The 19,737-nt window shown below is 46.0% G+C and overlaps 1 protein-coding gene and 1 long non-coding RNA gene across 4 annotated transcripts in view; one reads left to right on the top strand and one right to left on the bottom strand.

The window, feature by feature from the left end:
* Window positions 1–19,737, top strand: part of ANTXR1 (ANTXR cell adhesion molecule 1) — a 248,285-nt gene that overhangs the window by 139,541 nt on the left and 89,007 nt on the right. For all 3 annotated transcript variants that reach the window (XM_035001390.1, XM_035001391.1, XM_035001389.1), the window contains exons 14-16: window positions 10,550–10,591; window positions 18,657–18,752; window positions 19,265–19,432. In XM_035001390.1, coding sequence (XP_034857281.1) covers window positions 10,550–10,591; window positions 18,657–18,752; window positions 19,265–19,432 — 306 coding nt within the window. The remainder of the gene's footprint in view (window positions 1–10,549; window positions 10,592–18,656; window positions 18,753–19,264; window positions 19,433–19,737) is intronic.
* LOC118008025 overlaps window positions 1–19,737 on the bottom strand; it is a 213,313-nt gene that overhangs the window by 110,388 nt on the left and 83,188 nt on the right. The window lies entirely within an intron of this gene.

The raw sequence follows: 19,737 nt of genomic DNA, 5'->3' as shown, positions 1-19,737 counted from the left end.
GTGAATCTACTCCTCCCTTTCGAGGTTCCCTGGCCTGTGGTTCTCAAACCTGATTATACATGGAAATGACCTGAGGATTATATGATGGAATTAATCAGGGGCAGCATTTCCAAACTATGTCCACAGAACAGTAGTACCTAACAAGATGTGAGTAGGTATACTTCAAAAGAGGGGTATTTAGACAATAAGTTTGAAAGACACCATTAAACTAAATTGAATAACTGTCTTCACTGTAGGACTTCTCAGAGCGTTTAATAAGATCATTTGTGTTATGAATGTCCAAACTTATTTTGACCCTGGAACCCTTCCTTAGCCTATCCCAACCCCCTGCCCTTCCAAATACCTATTAATGTACTGACACCTGGAAAGACATGAGTATTCTACCAAATACTGTTTGGGAAACATAGTCAAGCAGTGGAAAGAGCAGATTCCTGAGCTCTGAGGTGCAGCCTCTTTCCTGGCCCGCTGAGAGCCTGCTTCAAAGCCAACAAGCTTGACATGCTGTGAACATCTTCAAGCCTTCCTTGTTCCCTGTGCGCCCTGCTCAGATCCCATAGGCATACTTGTGGCTAGAATCATCTTGCCCATAAGCTAGGCAGACCAGACGCTCCTCCCCCCAAGCCTGAGGGGATCTGAATTCATGGATTTCTTTTAACGGTTTCACTTAACAGAGTTTTGCAGTGACAGTGACATATCATCTACTGGAGAATATGCACAGCTATTCTTTTAAGTTACCGTGTGAGCCACGTAGGCCTAATTAACTAATGTGAAAATGCTTGTCCCTCACTACTCTCATTTAGTTATTAAGGCATTCGCTCTAAGGCAAATTAGGGATGAGTCTTTTTTTTTTTTTTATTAAAAGATTTTATTTATTTATTTGACAGAGAGAGAGACAGCAAGAGAGGGAACACAAGCAGGGGGAGTGGGAGAGGGAGAAGCAGGCCTCCCGTGGAGCAGGGAGCCCGATGTGGGGCTCGATCCCAGGACCCCGGGATCATGACCTGAGCCGAAGGCAGACGCTTAACGACTGAGCCACCCAGGCGCCCCAGGGATGAGTCTTAAGAGAGATGAGTTGGGAGGGCCAAAAACATTTGAAATTTGAGTCCCAAATGCAAAAAAGAAAAAAGTTGACTCATTTCTCTGAAAAAAAATTTTTTTTAAAAGATTTTATTTATTTATTAGAGAGAGAGAGAATGAGAGAGAGCACATGAGAGGGGGGAGGGTCAGAGGGAGAAGCAGGCTCTCCGCCGAGCAGGGAGCCCAATGTGGGACTCGATCCAGGGACTCCAGGATCATGACCTGAGCCGAAGGCACCGCTTAACCGACTGAGCCACCCAGGCGCCCTCTATGCAAATTTCTTGTACTACATTCTAGATCAACACCCTCGGCACTACAGCCTTTGCCAAACTACAGTGTCCAATTACCGGATGCAGGCGGTGCTTGGCCCGCACTAACCCACTCCAATCAGCTGTGAGGTTTCCGTGACATGTATGTTGTTCATAGAGTAGAAAGATCTACTTATCTGCCATTAGCTAGCATTTCATACTTCCTGGATGTCTTCCACATCCAGTTGCCCATTTTCCCTTGGTTTTTTTCATTTTAATGAGAAGAATAATTATGATAAAGTTAGTCTAGGATTTAAAGCATGAAAGCAAGCATCCCCTTCTACCTGTGATATTAAAGCCCTTGTTAGACGCCTTTCGGAGCTCGGCTGGCATGTCTTCTCCACACAGCTCTGTTCTGATGGCTACTCCTCACACGGAACTTATGAGGCCAGGAGGCAGCGGGAGAGTTAGTGCTAAGAAATCAACCCAGAAGTCTCAGGATAAGCGGTGTTTTAAATGTAAGACCCCAAGAAACTTTAGCCATCTGAATACAATATTTATTTGAGCCAACCCCTTTGAGCATGCAAGCAACAATCACTTGTGAAAAAGATATTACTCTTGATGGTGATACAGTGAGAACTACATAGCAGAACAGAGGGGGGGAAAAAACTCCTAGAAAAAAATAGAATAAAAGTTGTTTCAAATACATATCCAGGGCCAAAATAAAGAAGGATCTGGAAACCAGATGGTTGACTGACCCTAAAGCAGTGGCAGTCCGAGGGGCAGGAGATTTTCTGATCTCAATAACCTAGACCTTTGTTTTAATAGCCTTATATAGGCCCATAAAACTGTGGGAGTTGGAATGGAGTCTTCTGCCTAAAGCTGGGAACTTGCATAAAAGGATGGGCCGTGGGTTTGGTGTGTGTGCGTGTGTGTCCCTAAGAATTCAAAACTATAAACTCTCAGTTTTAGAATTCAAATATATCTTACTTGTGGTTCTGTAAATTGCACACAAAAAAAGTGCTCAGTTTGGAAGTACTTAGGAATCTGCAGAAGGAAACTCAAATCCTCTCTGGCAGGTGGAGTCCTCAACCCAATCCTCACAGGATTCCCTCAGGTAAATGCAAAGTACCCATGAGCTCACAATCCAAAATTACCAAAAACCGAAGGAATATTATTACTTAGATTCCTTGAGGTTTTCCAATACATATGGAAAGCACGGAGACCAGATGTGAGATAAGGAAGTCAGGCTGGGTCAGGAGTTCCTGTGTTCTCTCCAAAGTTAGCAATGGCTGTTAAGTTAGCAGGTACATCAAAAGTTCTTCAAAAAAAAAAAAAAAAGTTCTCCAAATACTATCATTTCTCCTATAACATGTGTTCTTAAAAATATCACTGCATTATGGAATTTTGGCCCCACAAAAATAACAGGACTAATGGGGGACATGAGTTCAAAGCAGAATGTTCAAAACTGTGCAGTCTAATAAAACATACCACTTTTAAAAATTAATAATGAACTCAATAAAATTCCACCATTTTAAGCATCGTAAATCCCTAATTTAAATTATGCTACAGTAAATATACCACTTTGCCTTGATTTGTAAAAATAGACACATGAAGTTTCCTGGTGCATATGAGTATGATGTAGCCCTGTGGCTTCGAGTGATGGAGACAGGACGGAAGGAAGGACATTCTTAGGACAAAGTGTCACGACACCAGAGGTAGATGGCTGTGACTCACTGTCTTGTTATTCCTTCTGCACCAGCTTAAAATAGGAATCCAGCTTCTGTTGTTTTGCCAGGTTCTTCTTTTCATAACAAAAAAGACTATTTGTGTGGCTCTAAGTAAGACCGAATGCCATCAAAGTACTACTCTGCTGCTTGGGGCATTAAAGCCTTTTCTTCAATCCATGGCGCATGCCTCTAATCCTCTTCAAAGCCAATGATGGCCCCCGTTCAGTTTCATTCTCCTTTCTTTTGGTTCTTCGGTGTGGCCTCTGATGAAGCTCAGTGTGGGCACCTTTGCTCCCATGGGTCTCCCGATGCCTCATCTTCTCTCATCTCCTCACAACTTCTCCTCCACACGTGTAAGGCTCTCCTCCTTCACTCAATGCCTGCACTCTTATGACCAGGACACACACTCGTGTTGAGGATGCTCTAGTAAATGCTTTCGTGAGGAAAAGTGCAGAGGCTCAGGAGCATGATATACACTGGCATTGAACAAGGGTGAACGGAAGTGGGGTTTGTGTTTCCTTCCCAGGTCACTGATGGCAGCTGGGCAGCATCTTCACATTCACCCGATGCTACTCAGCGACACGAAATATAATCCCCTCACACTTTAAAAAGTTTAATGTTATGTTGTGTGATTTTTACCACACAAAAAATTAATATATATAATATGTATATATATATTACCTTCTTTATATTACCTACCCTCCTTTACCTCATGAACAATCAAATTTTGAGGTAACATGATCTCAGAGTTTACTGATTTTATGCCCAGTTTACCTACCACATATTAACAAACTCACATATTACATGCCTGTATTGTAACAAAAGGGACTGTACATGTCACTTTCAAATTTTCGGGAAGCCTTATTAGAAATTTAGTTTGGGACACAATGCTTGGGAAGTGGATTCTTGAACTACACGCATGTGAATTTACGTGGAAGCTGGGGTTAGGGAATAGGATGGGGTATAGATGTGTCCAATGAAGTACTGTAATTAATATAAATCCAACCTATGACCCTAATAAGAGCCTCACGATGCATCTAAGGGTCACAACCGACTCTCAGCGGTTGGCACTGTTAGCGTATTATCTACTAAAGAAGCATCTATATGGACGATTGAGAGACAGGAGACCAGTCCTGAGTCTTGTATTACCGGAGTGCTTACTGGAGAGGCAAGGAAGTTTAGAATAATGAGGAATGCTTCCTTTACATTTTCCACCATAAGAATGCACCCCCATTCTTCCCAGAAATAGTGACTGAGCAACAAGCACCGGGCTACATGTCAGGAGATAAAAGCTGGCCAAGTATGCCCATGTCTTCTAGGGGCTGAGGTCTGGTACAGAAGAAAGATGTAAACACAGTTCATTGCGTTAACTGACGATGGTGCAGACCGTGAAGGCTAAGATCTGTGTCCCTAGCTCCCAGGGAACTATGTGGCTGGGATTGCTTCAGGGCTGGGTCCAAGAGGCCAGCTCTGCACACAGATGAGCACAAACGCTCACTAGAGAAAGCCAGAGAGTGTCTGCGAGCAGAGCTGGGAAACAGTTCCGTGTCTTCCCCAACACGCTGACATATGGGCTATGGAGATCCCATAGCTCCTGATAATAAAGCAGGGGACACCATAATTCTTAGACTGAGACATTTTCGAAGCCAGTGTTTCTAATCAGCCATAAGCAACTCTCAACAGGAGTGTCTGGACCTGATGCAACAACATGGTCCCCGCTTATCTAGTTGAGGATAGCATTGTTAGAAATAAGCTAATTCATAATTCTCAAAGTGTGGTCCATGGACCAGGAGCAGAAGCAACATTTGCGAATTTGTTAGAAATGCAAAGACCCGGGGGCGCCTGGGTGGCTCAGTTGGTTTAGCGTCTGCCAAGTCGCTAGGATTCTGGGATCAAGCCCCACATCAGGCTCCCTGCTCAGGGGGAGGCCTGCTTCTCCCTCTCCCCTTGCTCATGCACTCTCTCTCTCTCTCTCTCTCAAATAAATAAAATCTTTAAGAAAAAGAAATACAAAGACCCCCCCCTTCCTAGACCTACTAATGAGAAACTGCCGAGTGCAGCCCAGAAATCTGTGTTTTAAGAAGGCCCCCAGGTAACTCTGATACTCCATGAAGTTTAAAACTCATTCAAATTAGAGGACATGTGCTGACTTTTGTTAACAGACTAGTATTTTTAAACAGTTCTCTTGAACTTTGCCTGGACGACACAGTGGTTCTGTGTCAAGGAAGGGTCTCCTCCGCAACAAGAGAACCGCACCTTCAGTGTAGAGGGGTTGCAGGAGATGCTTCTCATCCAGCTCATGCACAAAGGATCCTGAGTCACTAAATACAATTTATGGAGAAATTTTGTCCCACTTCTCGTGCCCTAAGATGAGCATCTGTCTAAAATGAGCTTGTACAGCTTAGCCTACAGCCAACTGCTGTCACAGAGAGCAGAGACAGGAAAGATAAGGAGGAGAAATGTGCAGTTGTGGTGGTGGGGACATAGCAGGTGACCATGTGGGAATAGCCAGGCCTGGCCTCCTCCTGCTCCTCATGAGCATGTTGACCTGACTCACAGCTTGAAATGGAACATCTAGGGGCGCCTGGGTGGCTCAGTCAGTTAAGTATCTGCCTTCAGCTCAGGTCATGATCCCAGAGTCCTGGGATGGAGTCCCGCATCAGGCTCCCTGCTCAGTGGGAAACTGCTTCTCCCTTTTCCTCTGCCTCTCCCCCTGCTTGTGTTCACTCTCACTCTCTCTCAAATCTTTAAAAATAAAAGATAGGGGGTGCCTGGGTGGCTCAGTTGGGTAAGTGTCTGCCTTCAGCTCAGGTCATGATCTCAGGGTCCTGGGATCGAGCCCCATGTCTGTCCAGCTCCCTGCTCATCTGGGAGTCGGCTTCTCCCTCTCCCTTGGCCCCTCCTTGCTTGTGCTTTCTCTGTCTCTCTCTCTATCTCTCTATCTCTATCTCTATCTCAAATAAATAAATAAAATCTTTAAAAAAAATAAAAATAAAAACAAAAAATAAATAAATGGAGCATCTAGTGAGCCAGTGTGGCTATCATCTGGGAAAAGGAAGAGGTGCCAGTCAAAAACTGGGTAGAATGCATTCTGCATTCCATTGCACAAGACAGTAGCAGTGAAGTTAACAAGGACAAACAGAGTGGCAAAGATCAAAACATACAAATTAGGAGCAAAACTTGAATACTTCTGGAGGAAAAAAAGCAAAATAAACTCAGCAGGTGCTTTATTTTACCTTAACATTCTATAAAATTAATTTTAAAAGAGAGCATTACAGAGACCTAAACAGGTGAACTTGACTCATAAAGCCAGAGTACAGTTCCCAGGTATCAACAAGGACCTGGGTATACATGATCTTCCGACCGTGTTCGTGCCATGTCAGCTCTGTCTCCACGTCTTCACCATTACCATTTCCAGTAGTCAGACTAAGGGGTGTACACAAAACTGTACTTTGTTTTGACTCAGTGAGAAGTTGCCGGTAAGATTTCAGTTCAATAAGATTCTACCTGATCTTTTCTTTCCTTTATCCACACAACAGTCTTTGTCAAATCTGGCCCTATCTCATGTCTACCTAAACAAACATGGCTGAAACTGATGAGCGGGGAGAGGGGTCGTTGCTCCCAATTCACAGCAGAGACAGTCTCAAGAAGTTCTCAGATAGCAAAGAAACACGAATAGAATTCAAAAGTCCACATTCTGTCTCATTTTTCTTATCCCCTCTACCTCACCAGTCCAACCATCAATGCAGAAGAATCTCTAGGGCTGTTCTCCCAAGGAAGTAAATGGTCACCTTCTGCCTGTTCACAATATCCAAGCTAAAGATGCTAGTAAGTGGAGAAGTGGTGCTGGCCTCTGGAGGAGAAATATGAAAAATGGCCCCAGATTTGTCCCCAGTACTGCCATTCAGTGCCACCATGTTATCCTATTAATATGTTTATTGAGCATTCTCCTTTGAAACATTTTACTAAGGAACTCTTCAACCTTACCATCTTCTATTTGTCCCTCCTAATGGGGGAAGATCTGACAAGCCCACTCACAACCAAGAGGAATCTCCCAGAACCTTCTCAGAAGGGAAGTGGGCCAAATCAAGCCTGTGCTTGGCAGTGCTCAGCTGATCCCAGCTTACATTCTAGTTAGAAATAAACGCTTTCTAATCATACTATTGGAAGCAAAGAACTGTTGAATTCATCTGTTAATTATAATTAAAAGTGCTACAAGAGACCCTGGGTTCTGTGAGATCCCATAAAGGGGAACTTGCCTGTGCTGTGAGGTCAGGGGTGACTTCGAGGGCAGGTGTATTTACTGATCTGAGTCGATGAGTCCATGAGTCAGTGTTAAGCTGGTTATGTGCAGGCACAGGGACAAAGCAGGGTGGGATAGAAAGCATTTAGGCTACAAGTGAGAACCAGCAGGGTACATGGAATGAGCAGGAAGGTGACCAAGATGCTGAAGTGCAGAAAGTGAAGAGGGGTGAGGTGGAAAGGTGGGGGCACATCACATATTGTGGAGGTGGGGCAGTTGGCCTTTTATCCTGTGGGTCCCCGGGCCCCTCTGTGCAGCCAGGCTGCAGTGGACCGCAGGCTCGAGAGCGATGCGGTGTGTTGCCCAACTGCTCTCCTAGGCATGGGCTCGGGCCCTCTGAGGGTTGGGGTGGAGAGGGCCGACATGTCCCTGTGCTCAGAGCATTCCTTTGGGTGGCTTGTGTGCTGGTCTTGGCACAGGGGTTTGGCTCACTCACAGACAGCCTGTCTAGCTTCATAACTTGGAATAGTTAGGTAATGACTTCCAACGTCGCCTGTCTGGATCATTCTTTGAAACGCTCTCCTGCTGTGCCAGGGGAAGCCTGATGGTGGCAGAGCTTGAAGCAATAGGAAGACTTCCTCTTCATTCCTGCTCAGTACTGCCAGGCACCCAGCCAATAAGGCCAGATTAGCGGTGCCTCATCCTATTTACCTGAGCATGGTGGCACTTTTCCAGAAGCTCAGGTGCCCATTTACAGTGTGTCAGCATGGAGACTGGATTACAAATTAGTCCACCTTTGATTAATACTTGATACATTGTGTATTCTGACATTGTCTTGTGGGTTCCCCTTGGGACATTGCTGGATGTAGAATTCAGTAAATACTCAGGAAGTGACTCTGAATGGCAACCACAATTGGGTTGGTCTGAGTCGTAGGCCACTTGGTGCTGCACTCCCTGGTTCATGTCACGTGCCTACACACGTGTGGTGAGACACCTTACTGCTAACCACCCTGATGTCCCTTGGCCACTCTCGAGCCCCCTGACCACTGTCTGAGCACTAGTCTCCTGCCTTACCCATCTTATGGAAACCACCATACATAGTCATTAGTAGATCAGTATATGCAGGGGGTTAAGTGAAACCTTCGTTAAAGGGGTACTAAAGGCAAGAGATAGAGAAAGGAGAAAAGAAAGGCAAAGGAGAATAATAATAATAATAGCATGTACCATTTATTGAACACCCACTCTATACCAGATGTTTTACAAACATTATTGCTCATCATGACTCTACAAGGTTACATTACTCCCATTTAACAGATTAGAACAGTAGAGCCCAGGGAGGTTCAAGGACTTGTCAGATCTTCACAGTCAGAAAAAGGCACGTCAGAGGTTCCCATTGGACAATGACGCTGTGCTTCCATGCGGTGAGGGAGGAAGCCGGCAGCGCAGTGAAGACAAGAGCCCAGCTGCTCTGCACTATATACCCTATATACCTCTATATACCCAGCGTCCTTGCCGTGCACACTGCCCACAGCACTTCTGTCAACATCTGTCTGTGTTTCCCCGATATCCTGCTCTCCCTCTCACTCCCCTCCCAACCCAGCCCTAAGAGAAAAGACCCATACCAGATTGCTGTTCCCAGCTCCTCACCTCTCCCTCCAGTTTCTGGCCATTTCCTGTTTTAAAATCATCCCCGCCTCTGGGACGATGGGAAGTCAGCATTGGACAGTAATGGCCCTTCCCAGAGATTTCCTTAAGGAATTCGGAGCCAGTGTTGAGTGGGTGAGCAAAATCATGGCTTCATGCTTTCCAAAGACCTTCAGCAGGCTTCCCACAGTGGCCAGGAAGTGGGTGCAGATGAAATGACAGCTTGAAAGCCCTGGAGGCCTTAACCTGGGCCTCTTAGTTAATTGAATACCATCCTTTTAGATGGCCGGAGTCTCCGTTCCCTGGCTGGTGTTAATACAACCTCAAGTCAGTAGCCAATCTCAACACACAGAGATGATATTGCAGATAGTGGTAGTGTGGATGACAGCAGTGGGGATCAGAGCACCGATGAGGTCCCCAAATCATCCAATCAAAGGAGACATGTGCTCAGGAGGGAAAGGTGAGGAAGACCTTGATGCCTAGAAGGCTGCCAGGTCAGCAGCCAGACGAGCTCTCCAACTAAAAGAGTAAGGATCTGGCTGGTCCTGTGGGAGGGCCTGAGCACCCATGCTAAAAGTGGCCCAGGCCAGCCCTGGCCCTAGGACATCAAGAGATATAGAATGACCTTTGTATTTACCAGAATTCTCTAAGGAAAAGACGGCATGTAGGGGACCCAAAATTCTAAGCTTGGAGTGAGAGGAGGGAGCCTCCAAGGGACTTGGTGGAGTCACAGTAGATAATGGCCAAGCTGCTTTATAAAAGACTCTAAATCTAATTAACTGCAAGGTTACGTGGTTTCCTTTACGCATGAGGCGTGCAAACTGGGGACAAGCAGGAGGAGAAGCTGCTCACTGTCACCCAACTGTCCTCCTCCCATGCGTCAATCATCCTCTCATTGGTTAGAAGGGGTTCTGGATTGTTCTCTCCTCCCGGAGTGTCCACATGTCTCTCTTCTTCAGTCCTGATGATGGGGAAGTTGCAGAATCCAATCTTACAATACTGTAATGTAAATCTTTGTGCCCCTTAAAAGTCAGGGCCCTAAAAGAAATCCTTGGTTACCCCTCTTTTGCTGCCCTCTGTCAGGAGTTGGTCTGCCTGACCATCACACCCTCCCTCCTTGGGTAGGTACCATTTGGTTCCAGTGGCAGTTGACTGCCAACAGCTTGAGTGTGGCTCACACCTGACTCATCTCTGCAGCACCATCTTCTCTCGTGTGGTGTACAGTTCTTTGTCACATGTGCAGATGTTTGCATGGGTAGATAAACGATTTGATGCATGAATAACTGGATGAACATATGAGCAAATAAATTTGCAAGACAGCTACCTGGGTAATGAGAAATGAGAGAGGAAACTGTCCCTTGTGGAACATTTTTTTCTCTATATAAAACAGACACAATTGAAGACGCAACCCTCAGTCTGGATCAGGCTCTAACTAACTGAGCTATTCTGCCCAGAAAGACACATTATGGCATTGACTCAGCCTTTCTTGCGTGGGCCCATCACGGCGGTAATTATGGCCATACTACCCTTCTGGAGAACAGGCCTCTTGGAAAGCAGGTGGCCAGAGATTTCCACTGACTTGTTCTTTTTTTTTTTTTTCTTTTCAGATTATCAAGGAGGTTCCTCCACCCCCTGCGGAGGAGAGTGAGGTAAGTGACCAGAACGGGTTGCAGCCAGATGGAGAGGGTGGTAAGGTGGAGCAGAGAGCTGGCTGGGCTGGCCCAGGACTCAGGCCCTTGCAAAGCAGAGCTAAGTCAGGCCCAGGCTCCCACTGCATCGGAGGGAGCAGGGAGGGAAGTCTTGGGTCCTTTCTGAATCAAGGATGAACAGGAACTGAACGGAACTGTGGCAGCCACAGACAGAATGGTTTGGGAGGGTTTCTACCTGCAAAGATAAAATCTGAGACACTAACATAGATATTTTTATCCATACAGTTTTCTCCTCTAACACAGACACTTTAGGTTTTTCTTTTCCCTGCAGAGGTATGCTTCATGTATGTAGATCAGGGCAAATTTGATACATTCTCCAAACAGTGATTCTATGAACAGCCTGATGCTGAGGTACTCCATTTTTCTTTCATTGAAAACAGTGTTTAAAGATTTAAAGATTTGCCAGGCAGTAATAAAAATATATTGGGGGATGGTGAGTGGATATGTTAATATCCTGAACTTGCTCTCAAATCCTCATCATTTAAAGGAAGAGAAAACATCTTAGACTCCACCATAAATTGGCCCAGTAGGCAGTTCTGGTGCAAGCATGGCCTAGGGTACAATCTGGTGGAGGCATTAAAGGCTAACGGTGAGAAGGAGCATCCCTGGGCAGGAGCGCCTGGCCAGTTGTCCTCATCCTCTGATCACTCCCAAAGCAACAGGCCTCCCTGGATGCATCACTCACCAATTTAGAAGCCAAGGTGCAGGTCTGAAAACTTAATGAGATCAAAAGATATAAGGGCGAGGATTCAAGTTCATTGCCCTCAACCCCTAAAGTCTGTTGTGTGCAAACTGAGCACAACCCCCTAACCCTTCCTCTTCCCAATGCCTTTGTCAAGTTTCCTGCATATGGAGAGAAGAATGATTGAATTTAACATTCCATGGGTCTGTTATATCCTGAACCATATGCTCCTAAGCCAAGGGATTTAATAGCTGCAATCAATTAAAGCACATATCATTGGAATGCAAATTTTCTGCCCAGAAATCAAGGGAGGAAATTACATTGCTTTGCAAAGAGGAGGGAGGAAGAAAAACCCTCTTTACATCCACAAAAGCCTTTTCTTAATCCTTCAAGAGAAACCACCGTGGCGAGTTCCATGGGCTCCAGTCTGGCTGTGTTTCCCTTGTGTGCAGCTCTCTCATACTCCCAAAGGAAAATAGGGCAAGAAGCTGTCGCTTGATGAAGTTGCTCTGTTTGCCCTGAGGTCAAGAATGTTCCCTCCCTTCATTATGTTCAGTTAAAGGAGCTGTTGCCCTTTCTTCTGGTGCTGACTCTGCGTTTGCCTTTGGAAGGTGATCTGGCAGCCGTTGTGGTCAAAATACAGCAGGGGACTTAGGTACCAGACTGTGAGGTGTGATTTACCCAACACCACCTAGTTTCATCCAATATTTCCAGAGAAGTCATACTTCCACCTGAAGAAGGCAGGCCTGGTTTCTGAAACAGAAGGACAACCTTGGGATACTTGAGATCTAAAGGGTTGTGTTAGACCTGAAGGGGTTTCAGGCTGGCTGGGGTAGGCTGCAGGCTGCACTGATCACTTCGCATGTGTGTTGGCCCTGATAATTCCTTTGCCTTGTGGTTAAGCAGCCCAAATCTCCTTTCTAATGTTTCAGCAGAAAAAAAATTTTTTTAAATCCCACAGGAACAGGTAACATAATTTAGCTCTACAAAGGATCTTACACAGTGCCCTGAAAATCATAGTCTGAATCTAGACTTCTAGAACCTTCTCTGCTCCAGCTTTCTGCATTCAAATCCCACCAGTCCTTCGGGCACAGCTCACGTGCTACTATCTCCACAAAACACACTGGAATTCCTCCCATTGGGACTGATTTCTCATTTCTCCCTTTTCCGCATTCCAGGGTATTTTACTGACCATTTTCTTCTGCATCAAAATTTAAGATCGTTAGGTCTTATAGGTCTATAGGTCAGGATCTATAGCTCACTAATCTTGGACTTATCCCCAAAGAGCTTAACACAGTGTCTAACATTCAATTAACGGCTCTATGAAGTCAAACGCTCTGCCATATACGTGAACAAGTTCAACATTAATTATCCAAACTTTAACCAGTTCTATACGCATCATATCCTAAGGGAGACATATCTACTATTTAAATAGCTAAACTTAGAATGAACACAACTATATAACAAGCTCTTGGTGGTCCTCTTTAATAGGGAATATCGAAATGCATAATATAAAAAAGCATGACTTTCTGAGATTCCATGCAACCAACAGTGATCCTCCTGTATAAAGAGAAGACAAAGAAAAATGACTTGAAATTTCGAGACCTCAGTGAAAGCAAGAAAGTTCAATTTTAACAACTAAGAGGGGTATTTCCTGAGTTGAGAGTCTTCTCTAATTGGCAGCAGAGTCAGGATTTCTCACAAAGTCTCTAGATACTCCAAATTATTGGCAGTTTAAGGGGGAATCCAATAATGTGGTTTTCATCTGATGGTTTAGTTCTACATCACCCTCCATCGATTTTGTGACTATGTTTCTTTGGGAGGAAGAGGGATGCATACCGAGGGCATTGACATGGGTGGGCATACAATTAACAATAAGCACCTGGCTTTGAATAATGAACTTATATCCAGGTTCATTATCATGCTCACTCATCCTAATATTTCTCTGTGGCAAGAACTTTTTAGATGGGAAAACCGAGCTATGGGAAAATCATATAACTTGTTTAGGACCAGACAAGTTGAACTGCTTCACAGCTACGTCTCCAAGGACAGCCAGAGTCGCCCCCTACTCTGGAGGGGTGAAGAGCCAAGCGACTGCCAGGCATCTTCTTTCCACTGGACATCAAATACACACTCTCATGCGCACTCGCACGCACACACACACACATGCTCCAAGCATTAGTCCTAGAACAGGCCCAGAATTCAGTACTCTCTATTTCAATAGATTAAAAAAGGAACGTCACTACTAGAAAAGGAAATACACTATTCCTCATTGAAGAATACAGGACAATCATGGTGCTGTCCTTAATCATTGTGTGTGCAGGTGAACAGATATGATACGGGGTCATGACATGTGAAATGCAACTCAGAATGGGGATATCTTCAGTCAGCTTTTGGTATTTACAAAGAGAAGTGTTGTTGGATTTTTCTGACTTGCCAATTCACTCCTAGGAATTCATCTCCAAGACTGACCTTGAGGGTGACCTCTCTGGCTTATCCCCAAAGACCTCAGATGAGACAGTACAGCCAGTTCTGCTCTGGGTTCTGCCCTCCAGAGCCTTGTGGTCCTGGGAGCTTCAATGGCCTCCGTCCTTATGTCGTCACCCTCACAAAACATACTCTTCTATAAATGTAGACAATCTTGGTGGCAGATTTATTCTTTTCACTTTATTTTTCTCAAAATATAACACTGTGCTGGCAAGCTGTGGGGGCTCAGCTCCAGTTGCTTGAGTGAGTAAATGAAAGAATAGACAAATAAAGGGCCCTGTTTGTGGCTAGATAGGGCTTCTCCTCAGGGTTGAAGATGGGTTACCCTTCAACGAATGTTAATGGAACTGTTTCCTTGGGCTCCACTCTGCTTCAGTTACGTTCTCCTTTGCGTAAATAGTTGCAACTGGTGCCCATGGTGCAGTGAATTGGGGGTGGGCGGCCTCATTTGGCCCAAGATAGAGTCTTGAATTCTGTGGGGGAATCGGAGAGTTCTTCATAGAATAGCTTACATTCCAGCGATATTCTAAAAGAAGCGTAGAAGCAGCGGAGGAAGGACGTTCTAGGCACACAGAGCCATGAGTGGTGAAGCATGGAGTTGTACAAAAGCCTGGCATGATTAGAAAGGTGGCGAAATTCAGTGTCTGAGGGCGGCACAGGACAAACCCAGATATGGGCGAACCGAACGTGCGTGTCAGGCTCGGTGTTCTGGAGCTCTCTCTTCCCGGAGCAGGGCTGCCTGGGGACCCGCCGCTCAGAAGGAGCGTCTACTGTCTGACTAATGTGCTGTCACTTGTTTTACCCACGCATCAGCCAACTAGATGTCTGGGGCCACCACATCCTTTGGGATTTAAACATAACTTCCCCTGATGGGAAACCAGCATCCCTCCCTAATCTCTGCGGTTTCTCCAGACACCACTGATTCCTCCTTCTTGCTTCAGCCGTATCTCATCTTCTTCATCTGCCAAGCACCATCTTGCAAACCTCATTCCGACACTTCCCCCTGCCCCCCCGCCCCCACACCACCAAGGCACCACGGGCACAAGACCATCTGCAAAGAGGTTTGAAAAGGTTTGAAAGTACAGGGGTGAGTCCCAGCACAAGCCACCATCCTTGTCATTCCTGCTCCTGGGAGGTGCCTGAGGTCCTCTTCACAGGTGGGCCCTGGGCAGCCTGGTGGCTGCTCGCCTCCACTCTCTCGCGCCAGTCCTTTTCTGACTGCCCACAAACCCTCCATCCCTACTACTTTGCTCACACGGAGCAATTTGGCTTAACCCTGTCTTTTAATAATCGCAGAGGATCTGTCCTGGCAGTTCTTCCTCGCCAACCCCCCACATCCTTGAAGGGCAGTGTGATGGGGGCTCCCCAAGACAGACTTTCTACTTAATTCAATGTAGAGATATTTTCTTCAGATGCTGCCAATGTTTTTAGTGGCATTGCTGGGGACTGTGATTTTACTCCATCAGTTTGGGGCCAAATGAAAAGACACATCAAAGATTCCCTTCTCTTCTGAAGATTGCAAAACCCTCCCATCTCTAGAATGTGTAAACAGAGCCATGGTAACTGCAGGGAAATTCTGACTCTTTCGCCGTTGTCCGTCAAACCCTGGGCCTTTGTGTTGTCTTTGCTGTTGTTGTTTAAGTTTGGCAGGCAAGCTCGGGTCAGGGGATTACACGGCAGGCTTGGTGGAGCAGATCGAAGTCTTGGCATTTCCTGTTGTGGGAAGGTCAGCCCCTGCTGCACATCTCAGCAGAGTGGAGACCAGGGCCTGCAGCAAGTCCACGGCGGGAGGGACCACATGAGGAAGGGCAGCCCCGGGGGCACATAAGGGGGGAGATCCCTGGACAAGGCATCAGGGAACAGGACCAGAGCTTCAACTCCCCTGGTCTCTTCATTTCTCCGGATCTGACTGTGCAATGAAGAGGCTCCAGTAAATGGTCTCCAGTGTTTGTACTCCTGTTCTTTAAAAAAAAAAAAAAAATTAGGAGACTCCTAAAACCATTTCCGTTCCCAGTTGAATAAATCGGCTTTAGTCTTGGAGTTTCCTATGTTCTTGGTGCTGCTATATTCAGTTTGGGGTGATATAATTTCATTTCTCTCCTTTGGAAAACTGCACGAGACCAGCTGTGAAGCCATATTTCATATATAACACACAGACATCCACCTCTAGGGATAGTTTAACCGTATGTGTTAGATATCTAAGGCTCTTGGTTTAACAGCCTAAGCCTTCTGAAATTCTCTCATAAGGTAAAGTAGTGTGAACTGATATTTGGGGCTCTTTGGTTTTATTATTTTATCATGTCTTACAGTCCTAAAGCCTCCAAATGTGCAGGTACAAGGGGGGAGAAGTAGAAAAGTAGCATTTATTTGATACCATCAAATGACTGGAAAAGCAAAACCCAAAGGACAAAACCCAGAACTTTGCCGACACTAAGAAACAAACGAGAGTGAGGTTCCCTGGGCTCGAATGCAGCCCTGCCACCCACGAACCGGGTGACCTGAGTCGCCGAATCGCTCTCTTCCTCCTCCGTGAAACAAACACTATAGCACCACCTACCGAGCTGCCTACTGTGACATGAAAAGGTTATTACAGGTAAAGCACTTGGAAGAGTGACTGGCACATGCACGGCAAAGGCTTCATAAATTCAGCTGTGGTTATCGCGAACTCGGTACCTGCTTATTGACCACATCCTGTGCACCAGGCTCCGTACAAGACCTAGAATACAAGGGCAACAGAATCCACCCTGCATTCAGGGCTCACAGACCATGGTGAAGAAGGACAGATCTGTTTTAAAAAGACAGAGAGACCAACCCAAGTATCAGCTGCCAAGATGTTGCAAATCCCCTGGTCTGCTGTGATCATGTCCTTTAAGATATATAAAAAATTTTCAAATTTTTTAAAATGAAGTCTGCCCATCCCAAGCACAGTAAGTCACCCAGAGAGTCTTAATGCATTAATGTGTTACTGCTTTGCTTTGTCATCTCTGGATCTCTGTCCTGCTGATGATTTGTCTTCGCTCATCCCTTGCCTCCTGCATGGGATGCCCTTTCCACCTAGGATACAACTTGGAGTCCTTGACTCTCCGATACCACCAACATAGGCTGTGGGAAGCAGGCTTGTTCTGAACAATTTCAGCCTCTTTGGCTTATTCTTCTGCTTTGCAGAGACTCCTTTTTCAGCTTCCTTTCTCCGCCCGGGAAGGAAATCATGCCACTAGCCTGTAACCCATCCGTGCGTGATTGTAGATGGTGATATTTTTCTCCCCTCAACAGGAATAATTACGGTGCCAAGATAAGGAACAGTGTTGCTAATTATCCTTCCCTTTTTCATCCATAAAGTTACAAGTTCCTCTTGTTTTCTCCCTTCATCTTTTTTTTTTTTTTTAAGATTTTATTTATTTATTTGACAGAGAGATTGACAGCGAGAGAGGGAACACAAGCAGGGGGAGTGGGAGAAGGAGAAGCAGGCTTCCCGCTGAGCGGGAGCCCGATGTGGGGCTCGATCCCAGGATACTGGGATCATGACCTGAGCTGAAGGCAGACGCTTAACGACTGAGCCACCCAGGCGCCCCCTCTCCCTTCATCTTAAAAAATATAATAAGCACTAACTTCCGGTCACTGAGCTAAGTTGCAGACGCTGAGTTAACTGGTTTATTTGAATCATTTCATCTCACTTGTTTGTAAATTCAAAAGACAGTTCTTAGGTACCTCCCACATGCTAGGTGCCATTCGAAAAGCTGAAAATGCAAGGGTAAACATGACAAATAAACAGAAACTTCCACGGAACCCTTACATTCCAGCCTGGAGAGACCAACAGTAAATAAATATCAAGCCATGTTAGGATCCATTATGTAAAATGAAACCGATTGATGGGATGAAGAGACTGGGCCTACTTTAGAGAGATGTCCAGGGGAGGCCTCTCCGGGAGTCACAGGCAGGAGGCAGCCAGGAGAAGAGCAGGGGGGAAGCATCTCTGGGCAAGGGGACAGCTTATGCACAGGCCTCAAGACAGGAATATGCTCAGTCTCTGAGGGACAGGGAGAGGGCAAGCAGGCTGGAGCGCAGGGAGGCAGGACGTGGTAAAGAAGAAGGCTGGAGAGGTGGGTTAAGGCCAGAGTTTGCAGTGCAGAGCTGGGGTCGGGATTCTCCTCTGCTGCTCTGTGGAGAACAGACTGTAGGCAAGGAGCGCGGCAGGGAAGCGGGCTAGGTGCCTACTGCAGTATCCTGGAGAAAGTATAGGGGACTTGGGACCAGTGCGGTGGGGTGGGGATGGAGGTGGAGGTGGAGAAGTCACAGATTTGAGGTCTTTTAGAAGTAAGGTAAACAGAATTTGCTGGCAAACTGAGATGAGTTGGGAGAGGGACGGTGGGGGAGAGAGAGGATTCAAGAGTGGCTCCAGGCAGTGGGGAAGACTAGAGGAGGTGCAGGTTTAAGGTGAGGATGTGGGGAGACTTCTCTTTGATGGTAGTCTTGAGATGGTCCCCTGAGAGGAGACCAAATGCCAAGTCAACATTTGGGTTCAGAGGAGTCAGGGATGAAGATATAAACACACAAGTCATCAGCACGTAGATGGGATTAGATGAAATACCCTATGAAGGAGTAGAGATGCACAAGGGAACGGGTCCCAGGATTGTGCCAGCACCCAACCAGGTCGTTCTGCTTTTACCCCCACTTTACAGATAAGGAAGATAAGCTCAGATGGGTTAAGTGACTTGCCCCAAGGAAGGCCCCAGGGTTCAGCCCAGGCAGTTGACTCTCATCCACTTTGCCAAGGTGTACACATGTACATAGAGCAGTTGTGCTTTGTTTCCTTCATGTATGACAATCTTTCTGCAGGAAGAAGATGATGATGGTCTGCCCAAGAAAAAGTGGCCTACAGTAGATGCCTCTTACTATGGTGGGCGAGGCGTTGGAGGCATTAAAAGGATGGAGGTAAGAACACAGCTTCATGTACTCACATCTATGTGCCAACTACTCGTGCTGGAAAACCAGATAAAACTGGTGAAAACTCATACTTGAGGTCTGATGGGGATGTGGACAGAGAGATGGCAGGTATACCCCTTTAATGGTGCACCCTCATATCTTGCCCACCATTGAGTCAAAATAGTTTGCTCATCTGCTCAAACCCCTCGCTGGTTTCCTCTCTCACTGGAATAAAATTCAAAGTTCTTACGTGGGCCTGCGGGGCCTTTGCACACGCTGTCCCCACAGCCTGGACAGTTCCTCCCCTAAACATCCATCTGCCCAGCTTGCTCTCTCTGCCCCTTCAACCCTTCCTCTTTCCTTTTTCCACACCCTCCTCTTCCCTGGCCCTCAAAACCCAAAGGAATTGGGGAGGGGGTAGCACTTGCATTGCACGTCACCCCTGTATGTACGAAGCCTGTTCTCCAGGGACGTTATACTTTATTTTGTCATTTTATTTTATCATATGTTATTTATTTTAGGTTCGTTGGGGAGAAAAGGGTTCCACAGAAGAAGGTGCTAAGTTGGAAAAGGCAAAGAATGCCAGAGTCAAGATGCCGGAGCAGGAATACGAATTCCCCGAGCCTCGAAATCTCAACAACAACATGCGGCGGCCCTCTTCCCCTCGGAAGTGGTACTCCCCGATCAAGGTGTGTCTCTCTCTACTCAGAAATCCATCATACTCAGGCTAAGACACTTACATAGGAAGAATCAGACTCCTGACATGATAAAATATCCATTCCAAATTCTAGATTATCACAAAGGAACACATTTCTAAAATCATGGACTTAGAAGTACAGGGATTTACTTGCTCTATTTCGACAGTATCAAAGTTGAGACTAGGCTTTCTAAAATCACCGTGGCAAACTAGTGGGATGCAAGTGGACTAGGAGTCAAGAGCCTGGGGTAGTAACCCCAGAAGTAACCCCAGAAGGACTAGGAGTCAAGAGCCTGG

Source organism: Mirounga leonina, unplaced genomic scaffold, assembly GCF_011800145.1.
Source record: "Mirounga leonina isolate KUSES-001 unplaced genomic scaffold, KU_Mleo_1.0 Mir_125, whole genome shotgun sequence".
NCBI lineage: Eukaryota > Metazoa > Chordata > Mammalia > Carnivora > Phocidae > Mirounga > Mirounga leonina.
This window is presented reverse-complemented; position numbering and strand designations above follow the sequence as displayed.